The 10,500-nt window shown below is 42.8% G+C and overlaps 1 protein-coding gene and 1 pseudogene across 1 annotated transcript in view; both read left to right on the top strand.

The window, feature by feature from the left end:
• ACTR3B (ARP3 actin related protein 3 homolog B) overlaps positions 1-10,500 on the top strand; it is a 125,547-nt gene that overhangs the window by 111,512 nt on the left and 3,535 nt on the right. Inside the window, exon 10 of the mRNA XM_003792027.3 lies at positions 1,811-1,936. Within this exon, the coding sequence (XP_003792075.1) occupies positions 1,811-1,936 (126 nt within the window). The remainder of the gene's footprint in view (positions 1-1,810; positions 1,937-10,500) is intronic.
• Positions 8,478-10,386, top strand: LOC105887204 (annotated as a pseudogene).

Below are 10,500 nucleotides of genomic sequence, written 5' to 3'. Positions count from 1 at the left end.
TGGCGTCCCCAGGTAGAAGGCCGGGTCACTGGTGGCGTCCCCAGGTAGAAGGCCGGGTCACTGGTGGCGTCCCCAGGTAGAAGGCCGGGTCACTTCCCATGGCCCCTTCCACCTTCTGCTGTCTCATTTCAGCTGTCTGATGCTGCATCTATGTGGGTACTGTCCCAACTGTCCTAGGAGATCACAGGAGAGAAAATGATCTTTTTCTGCTTAGTACTGGCTGTCTTTTCTAATGACAGCCGTTACAGTAGAGAACTGCTCGCATTTTGTATAATTTAAAACCTAGGTTTTACTGGGGACTGGAAAGTGTATTTTCCCTATCCTGGGTCCTTTGGCTTTTGCCAACCTGTAAACCTGGCAAGGATGAACTCCTCAGGCATGCAGAGCTGACTAGTGGAGCTCCAGGCACTGCATAGTTTTACAGGAACTGAGTAACAGCTAAATACAGAGACCCTCTGTAAGGCAGCTGCCCAAGGGATGTATCAGAAACTGGCCCACAAACGGAGTGGTCACCGTAAGGAACTGGGCCTGCTGTGCTGATACACAGTGAGATGTACATCTGGTCTGTGAACATCAGGTCAGCTGAAGGAGGTGGTCACTGCAGGGTGGTGGTCAGCCATAGAGGTTCGACTGTATTTAGAGGGTCTTAAGGTAGGGCTTTTTGACTCCTTGAGGGATTGTTTTCCTTATGTAGTTTTCTTAGTGGTATTTTCTGTAAGAAAGTTAAATCAGGATGTACAGCAGTCCCACCTTGTCAGTAGGGATATGCTCCAAGACCCCCAGCGAATGCCTGAAACCACAGATAGTACCAAACCTCAGCTTACTGCATTTTTTCTTGTACATAGGTACCTATGATAAAGTTTGATTTATAAGCGAGGCACAGCAAGCAATTAATAATAATAAAATAGATTAATTATAACAATATACTGTAATAAAAGTTATGGGAATGTGATTTTTCTCTCTCTTAAAATGTCTTACTATACTTTTGTAATAATGAGAGCCAATAACTAGCTAGAGGGTGAGATGAAGAGATGATAGATGTAGGCATTGTGACACAGTGTTAGGCTGCTGCTGACCTCTGATAATGCATCAGAAGGAGGGCCACCTGCTTTGGGTGGTCCTGGGTCCTGAGCCGTGGTGATGGCAGCTGTTAGAGGTTAGGAGCAGAGGATGGTGACTGATGGGTGGCTAGTGTAGGCAGCGTGGATAGCTGGACAGGGGCTCATTGAGGTTCTGGGTGGGGCAGAGCAGGATAAGTACTTCACTGATGCTTCTCCCTTCCTCACCCTCCACACACAAGCTTCGTGTGGCCACTTGGTAGAGTCGTAGGGTGTTGGGGGGAAATGGGTGGCAAAGATGGCTCATTTGAAAACACTTCCTCAGGTAATTTGGATATGCTTTCTTCCCAGTATCAGCCTTCAGAAAAGGTCCATAGATTACTTGGGAAACATCCCCTCCCCCCAGTGATTGTTAAGGAGAAACAGCTAAAGATCTGATGTTAATTTGTTCTGATTCAGTTTGTCAGAGTCTGTAGTTTCTTGATCCATATAAAGGGAACAGAATCGCTTTATGCTTTCACTGGCTTGTCATTGAAGGAAAGTGCTAAGAGGAATTGTGACACAGTGTTGTCACAGGAAACAAATACAAGCTGTGCTTTTGTGATGGCATTAACTTTTCATCAGTTAGTATCTTTTCATATAGGTTCAGTGTGTCATTCACCTGGCATGGGGGAATTGTGTTGTGGGGCAATTACTAGAACATTGTGGACCATGATTTCATCCAGGGCAACCCTGTCCTTTGTGTCTTGTAGAATGTTGTTCTTTCAGGAGGCTCGACAATGTTCAGGGATTTTGGGCGTCGACTGCAGAGAGATTTGAAAAGAGTGGTGGATGCCAGATTAAAGCTCAGCGAGGAGCTCAGCGGTGGGAGAATAAAGGTAGGAGACCTGCCCTCTCCAGGCTGAGGCAGTGGGCTTCTGCGCTGGGGCTGACTTGGCTCGCTCTTCTAAACATACAGCTGAAGGAGAAAAGAAAAAAAAGTTTGAGCCATTTTCTTAGCCACACTGTGAAATTACAACAGAGTTTATTGCATGTGGTTGCGGCTGGTGCCGCCTGGTGATGCAGCAGCTCAGTAGCAGTGCCTGCCCTCGCTGACCCACGTCCACCTGCAGGTTCCTTCGTGTTGTGAGGGACCAGGTGTGTGGTGTAGTGGCCAGGGTTCCAAGGAGGTGGGATTAATTGATGGTGAGGATCTTTAGTGCCCTTTGGAAATGTTCTCATTAAACTAAAATGACTCATATTAGCAGGGAATTAGTGTGTTCCTCTAAGATAGTAATTCTTAACTAGCTGGTGATTTTATTTGACCAAGAGTGGGCTTCAATAGAGAAAGAGCAAAGGAAAGAGTCCAGGTGGAGGCTCGGCGCCTGTGGCTCAACCGGCTAAGGCGCCAGCCACGTACACCTAGGGTGGCGGGTTCGAATCCCCAGCCCGGACCCGCCAAACAACAATGACGGCTGCAACCAAAAAATAGCCGGGCGTTGTGGCGGGCGCCTGTGGTCCCAGCTACTTGGGAGGCGGAGGCAGGAGACTCGCTTGAGCCCAGGAGTTGGAGGTTGCTGTGAGCTGTAATGCCACGGCACGCTACCCAGAGGGAGAGCTTGAGGCTCTGTCTCAAAAAAAAAAAAAAAAAAAAAAAAAAAAAGAGTCCAGGTGGAGTCCCTTGTAGGGAAAGTGCAGTTTCCCTCAGTATTTTTGGGACAGTCTTGTTTGGAATTATCTCCTCAGTGCTAAACACCTGATTTGTTTGGTCAAAAATATCAATTAGGCTAGTTGCTTGCATTTTTTAACTTTTAAAATGTTTTTAGTGTTGTGAGAGGGAACCTCTGCTTGGCAGGCATGCCTTATTCCTCTGAAGCCCCCAGGGCTGAGACCAGGGGGATGTGACAGTGGCTGAGATGTTCCTCACAGGGGCAGCATGTCACTGAGTGCTGCCACAGGAGGACATGCATATGTGGGAAGAGCCTGTGCCATTAAGACAGAAGGAAGCCCAGAGTGAACCCTTGCCTCATCAGGTGAAGATTATTAGAATAAGATTCGTGTGTGTGTGTGGGTGGGTGGGTGGGTGGGTGGGTTTAGGGTGCTGACTAGGAGCATTTCATGCCTGTCTCCGCCACTTAGAAGAATCAGAATAGTGTATAGACCAGTGGTTCTCAACCTGTGGGTTGTGACCCCCAAGAACTGTGTTAAAGGGTTGCAGCATTAGGGAGATTGAGAACCACTGGTATAGATGGTCACACTTGGAGTACATTATGCAGGAGAGAATGACAGAGTTTGACAGAGAAGTGATGGGGGACACCAAAAGTGGTGGAGAAGGTGGAGAGGCAGTCTCCCTGGCTGGGATTGCCTGGAAGCCAGGAATAACTTCCCAACTTGGGGAAGGGTAAGAGACTTCCAGTAGCCCATATCCCCACTGTGGAATTGTGCAGTCTGACAGTGGGAGAACCCCTTGTCCTTTCCAACGCCTGAGATTAACATTGGAACCTGTCGGTAGACCATGGATAGAACTGCTTTGGGGAGTAAGCTCATGGTGGGTCCTATGTACTTTCTGAGACCGAAGTGACTACAACAAGGAGACATTTTCAAAATAAACCTCTAGCAAACTGCATTATGTCCTGGGACCCAGCCGTGCTGAGCCTGGGGTACTATGGAAACTTAGGTTGTTGAACAGGGAATCAAACCAGGAGTGTTCCCACAGCCAGGCTAAGAAGTGAGTGAGGTGTGGGTGGCAGTGTTGGTGGAAGCAACCAACAGAAGCAAGTGCTATGCTGCCAGGGTACTATGCTAATGGGGTTCAGGTTGCCACTAGTACTTTGTTATGAGCTGGGCATTGTAGCTTGGGCAGGGGGATGATGAACCTTGCCTGGTTCGGGGCATGTAGGGAACATGTGTTTCCCACCCATCGGCCCAGGCTATGACCACTGAGGGAGGCTTCCCCCTCTTTAGTGGTGTGGCCTTAGCATAGCAGCTACTGCCCCTTACCCAAACACCCGGTGTGGGACCTGAGGATCACCCTGCCTGTGCCCTGCACAGCTGGTGCCTACTCTCATCATTGAGGGGACTGAGTATAAGGCTGCTCAGTGTAGCTTTGTGCTCCTCCTCCCTTAAGGTAGAGCATATAGCCTGGGGTTTTGGGGATTGCACAACCCCGTCTACCACCTTGAGGACAGCTAAGCATTCCTCTAAGGGGCCTGAGGTTAGGCTTAAACTCCTGGCTGGTGCCACCTCAGCTGATACCTGTGGCCTAGACACTGTCCTATCTAGCCCATTGTGGCCACTGCCAACATCAACATACCCTGCTTGGGACCCAGAGAATCATCCTGTTGTTACTACTCTCATCATTCACACTGTGCCAGCTGCTAAGGGGCCTGAAAACCTACTTACTCACCCTGTTCACTGCCACTGCTAGCATCTGAGCAAGCCACCCACAGGCCCAAGAATTGACCTAACGATGAATAACAATAAAAGTGCTAGTGTACGCTACCGTAGGGCATAATAATAGGCATGATCAACCCACTGCTGCCACCACTGGGGCCTGAAGACTGGTTCATCTGGCAACCCACTCCCCAGCACAACTTTACCACAGCCTCTCCTAATAACTACACCCTAACCTAGCAAGGAAATCACAGATAGCACTAACATTATTTACAGCCTAAGAAGTCATACAAAGACTTTAGTACTGAATGCACCTGGAATCAAAGCAAAACCTGTTCAACCAACATGATAGATATATCTTTAGGAAAAAGTTCTGTCCTATGAAATTAAATTAAAAAATAGGAAGAAGTAGCTGTTAAGCCAGATATGCAGATATCCGCATAAGGACACAGATAACATGAAAAAAGAAGGAGATATGACACCTCTAAAAGAACACAGTAATTCTTTAGCAATAAATCTTAATCAATTTGAAATTCTGGATAAAGAATTCAGAGTATCGATTTTTAAAGAAGCTTAGTGAAATCCAAGAGAATTCTTAAAAACAGTATGAAGGAATTAGGAACACAATTAAGGATGTGAATGAGGAATTTATCAAAGAGCTAGTTTAAAAAAGAAACAAGTATAAATTCTGGAAATGAATGCATTAAAGGGAATACAAATCTTTTAATTAGATCAGGCAGAGGGAAAAATCTCAGAAACTGGAAGATGATTCTTTTGAAATAATCCAGTCAGACAAAAAAAAAAAAAAAGAATAAGTCTTTGTGACATTTGAGACAATATAAAGTGATCAAATGTATGAATTGCTGGTATGCCTAAGGGTGAAAAAACAAAGGTTTTGAAAATCTATATTTTAAAAATAATAAAATGGGCATGGTGCCTGTGGCTCAAGTGGCTAAGGCGTGAGCCACATACACCTAAGGTGGCGGGTTCGAATCCAGCCTGGGCCTGCCAAATAGCAATGATGGCTGCAACCAAAAGATAGCCGGGCGTTGTGGCCGGCGCCTGTGGTCCCAGCTACTTGGGAGGCTGAGGCAGGAGACTCGCTTGAGCCCAGGAGTTGGAAGTTGCTGTGAGCTGTGATGTCACAGCACTGTATCCAGGGTGACAGCTTGAGGCTCTGTCTCAAAAAAAAAAAAAATAAAAAAAATAAAATGAAAATTTCCCGGGTCTAGCAAGAGATGTAGACATTCAGACATAGGAGGTCTAATGATCCCTAGGCAGATAAAATGCAGAAAGGTCTTTCCAATGACATATTATAATCAGACTATGTAATATCAAAGTTAAAGAGCAAATTCTGAAAACAGCAAGAGAAAAGTGTCTAGTCACCATCAGAATAACAGAGGATTTCTCAGCAGAAACCTTATAGGCCAAAAATACTGGGATGATGTATTCAAATTATGGAACGGGGGGAAAAACCTTCCACCCAAGAATACTATATCCAATAAAATTGTCCTTCATAAATGAAGAAGAGCTAACCCCAGACAAAAAAATGCTGAGGGAATTTATTACCATAAGTCAATCTTAAAGGTATTTTCAAGGGAATCCTCAACCTGAAACTGAAAAGATGACTTTTATTATCCTGAAAACACACAATAGTATACAACTCACTGGTAAAGTAACTGTGCAAAGGAGGAAGAGACAGGACTCAAATGGAATCACTACTGAAAGCCACCAATCCATAATAAACTATAAGAGAAAAAGGAACAAAGAATTTATAAAACAGAAAATAATTAACAGTATGATACGAAGAAAGCTTCATGTACTAATAATAACCTTGAATGTAAATGGATTAAATTTGCCTCTTTAAAGATATAGAATAGGGCTGGGCACGATGGTTCAGGGCTGTAATCCTAGCACTCTGGGAGGCCAAGGTGGGAGGATCATTTGAGGCTAGGAGTTTAAGATCAGTCTAAACAAGAGAAAGTCCCCATCTCTACGAAAATTAGAAAAAATTAGCCAGGAATGGTGGTGCAGTCCTGTGGTTCTAGGTAATCAGGAGACTGAGGCAGGAGAATTCCTTGAGCCCAGGAATTTGAGGTTGCAATGAACTATGATGATGCACCCTGCACTGTAGCCCAGGCAACAGACTGAAACTCTGTCTCCAAAAAAAAAAAAAAATTGAATGGATTACAAAAACATGATCCAGCTATATGTTGCTTAGAAGAAACTATCAACAGAGACATAGAAACAGAAAGTAAAGGGATGGACGGAGATAATCAATGATAATAGAAAGTAAGCATGAACAGGAGCAGCTCTATTCACATTGGACACAATAGACTTTAAATCAACCATAGGAGAAAGAGACAAAGAAGGTCACCATGTGATGATTAAGGGATCAATCCTGCAAGAAGGTATAGCAATTCTAAATACAATGTACCCAACACTGGAACACTCTGATTCATAAGATAAATATTACGAGGTCTAAAAGAGCTGGACTTCAATACAGTAATAGTAGGGAACTTCAACATACCACTCTCAGTAGTAGACAGATCATTTGGACAGAAAATCAACATGAAACAGGGGATTGAAGCTGGCCTTTAGATTAAATGGGCCTAACAGACTTTTATCTAAAATTCTATCCAATAACTCCAGAGCATACATTCTTATCATCAGCACATGGAACATTCTCCAGGATAGAACATATGTTAGGCCTAAACCAAAGTCAACTAATTTTGAAAAACCAAAATCATATCAATCAAATATCTTCTTAGAATATATAGAACACTCTGGAAACTGTATAAATACAGAGAAATTAAACAGCATGCTCCCAAATTACCATTGGGTCAGTGAGGGAATCAAGGTGGAAATAAGAAAAATTCCTTGAAAAAAATGAAAATGGAAACACAGCATACCAAAGCTTGTGGGACACAGTAAGTGCAGAGCTAAGAGGGGAGTCTATGTCAACAAGTGAATTAAAAGTGGATTACAGATGAATAATCTAACAATGTTTAGTCCTCAAGGAACTAGAAAAGCAAGAACAAATAAAACTAAAATTAGCAGAAGAGAAATAATAAAGATTAGAGCTGAACTAACTGAGAGACTGAAGACATAAAGGATCAATGAAATGAAAAGTTGGGTTTTTGACAAGGTAAACAAAATTGATAAACTGTTAGCTAGACTAAACAAGAAAAGAAGAGAGGAGATGCTGGGCATGGTGGCAAATGCATGTAATCCTAGCACCTTGGGAGGCTGAGGCAAGAGGATCACTTGAAGCCAAGAGCTCAAGATCACCTGGGCAACATAGTGAGACCCCCATCTCTAAAACTCTCCAACAAAATACTAGCAGACCGAATCCAATAGCACATCATAAAGGTAATACACCATGATCAGGTGGAATTTATACTAAGGGTATAAGGATGGTTCATTATTGATATTGCAGATCCATAAATGTGGTACATCACATTGGCAGGATGATCATACCAGTAGAGGCAGAAGGAATGTTTGATAAAATTCAACATCCTTTATGATAACATCTGGTAACACACTAAGCATGGGAAGAACATACCTCAAAATAACAAAAGCCACATGCAAAAACCCACAGCTAACATAGTGAATGGGGAAGAGTTGAAAGCATTTTCTCTACGAATTGGAATAAGATAAGGATATCTACTTTCACCACTCCTATTTACCATAGTACCAGAAATCTTAGCAAAATAATCAGGCAAGAGGAAAAATATAGAGGGCATTCAAAGAAAAGAGGAAGTCAAGCTCTCTTTGTTGAGGATGTGTTGCTATATCTAGAAAACCCTAAAGATTTCACAAAAAGCTCTTAGACTTGATAAATGAATTCAGTGGAGTTGCGGGATACAAAATCAACATACAAAGTCAGTAGCATTTCTATACACTAAGAATGATCTAGCCAAGAAAGAAATCAAGAGGATAAGCCTATTTACAACAGCCACAGAAAAATAAAGTACCTAAGAATAAATTTAACCAAGGAGGTGAAAGATCTGTGTAAGTAAAAATATAAAACAGTGATGAAAGAAATTATAGATAACATAATGAATGGAAAGATATCATATGCTCATGAATTAAAAGAATTAATATTGTTTAAAATGACCATATTGCCCAAAGCAGTCCCCATCAGAATACCAATATCATTCTTAGCATGTCGAAGAAATAATCCTAAAATTCCTGTGGAGCCAAAGCAATCTTGAGCAAAAAGAACAAAGCTACGGGCACCACATTACCTAACTTCAAAGTATAAGGCTTTAGTAACCAAACTAAGATGGCAGTAGTATAAAAATAGACACATAAATCAATGGAACAGAATACAGAACCCAGAAGTAAAGCCACATACTTATAGCCAGTTTGTGTTTGACAAAGCGGACAACATTGGAAAAATGACACCCTCTTCAATAAATGGTAGGGGGCAGTAGTCAGGGGTTGTGGGAGAAGGAGGAGGCAGTGAATCACTTATAAATGGCGTCAAAGCAGGACCTGAAGCCTAAATTCCAGGAAGGTGAGTGAGTACTGTGCTCTCATGGGCCTCTTCTTTATGAAGCAAAGTGTGTAAAGGTTGCCGTAAAGGACAAACAAGTGAAATACTTTATACATTACAGTGATTGGAATAAAAATTGAGATGAATGGGTTCCAGAGAGCAGAGTACTTGAATATGTGGACACCAATCTGCAGAAACAGCAAGAACTTCAAAAGCCAATCAGGAGCAGTATGTAGAGGGGAAGATGAGAGAGGCTGCCGTAGGGAAGAAGACATGCAGTCTGCAACAGAAAAATGCTGAAGTGAAAACAAAGAAGAACAAGCAGAAACACCTGGAAATGGAGATGGTGGCGGTACCAGTGAGACACCTCACCCTCCTTGGAAGAAAAGGGCTCGGGTAGATCCTACTGTTGTAAATGAAAAAACATTCATGAACGGAGTTGAAGTTAAAGTAAAGATTCCTGAAGAGCTAAAACCTTGGCTTGTTGATGACTGGGACTTAATTACCAGGCAAAAACAGCTCTTTTATCTTCCTGCTAAGGAGAATGTCAATTCCATTCTGGAGGATTATGCAAATTACAAGAAATCTCGTGGAAACACAGATAATAAGGAGTATGCTGTCAATGAAGTTGTGGCAGGGATAAAAGAATACTTTTGTACTCAGCTCCTGTACAAATTTGAGAGACTGCAGTATGCTGAAATTCTTACAGATCACCCTGATGCACCCATGTCCCAAGTATAGGGAGCATCACATCTACTGAGATTATTTGTATTAATTGGAACAATGTTGGCCTATACACCTTTGGATGAGACGAGCCTTACTTTATTACTGAACCATCTTCATGATTTCCTAAAGCAGGCATCCTCAAACTATGGCCTGTGGGCCACATGCAGCCCGCCTAAGACATTTTTCCAGCCTGCTGGGTGTTTTTGCTGCCGCTGCCTGTCCTGCTTAGCAGCTGACTCGTCCTGGGGCTGCAGTCCAGCTCTCCAGTGGTCTGAGGGACAGTGAACTGGCCCCCTGTTTAAAAAGTTTGAGGACCCCTGTCTAAAGTATCTGGCAAAGAATTCTAAAAGGACTAAAACCTTGTTGAGTGCCAGTGATTACGAAGTGGCTCCTCCTGAGTACCATCAGAAAGCTGTGTGAGAGATGGTCTCACCCATACATGTTTGGATCTCCGTAAACACATTTTTGTTCTTAGTCTTTCTCTTGTACAAATGGTGTACTTTGAAGATGTTAGTGTATAACAGGATTGATGTTGGTTTTGTTTTTGATTTTAAAGAGAGAAAAGGGGTTCTAGCTCCTTTTTTCTTTTGTTTTTTTCATTTCAAAGTTGCTACCACTGTATTCAGTGATGGACAACAGAAAGACATGCTGTAGAGTGTTGTATTGCCTAGTTGACAAAGCTGCTTTTGAATGCTGGTGGTTCTATTCCTTTGACACTATGCACTTTTATAATATGTGTTAACGCTATATGACAAAATGCTCTGATTCCTGGTGCCAAAGGTTCAATTCAGTGTACATAACTGAACACATTCATCCGTTTGTGCTCCTTTTTTTTTTTTTTTT

This window comes from Otolemur garnettii, unplaced genomic scaffold (assembly GCF_000181295.1).
Source record: "Otolemur garnettii isolate 467f Iridium unplaced genomic scaffold, OtoGar3 scaffold00053, whole genome shotgun sequence".
Classification (NCBI taxonomy): Eukaryota; Metazoa; Chordata; class Mammalia; order Primates; family Galagidae; genus Otolemur; species Otolemur garnettii.
This window is presented reverse-complemented; position numbering and strand designations above follow the sequence as displayed.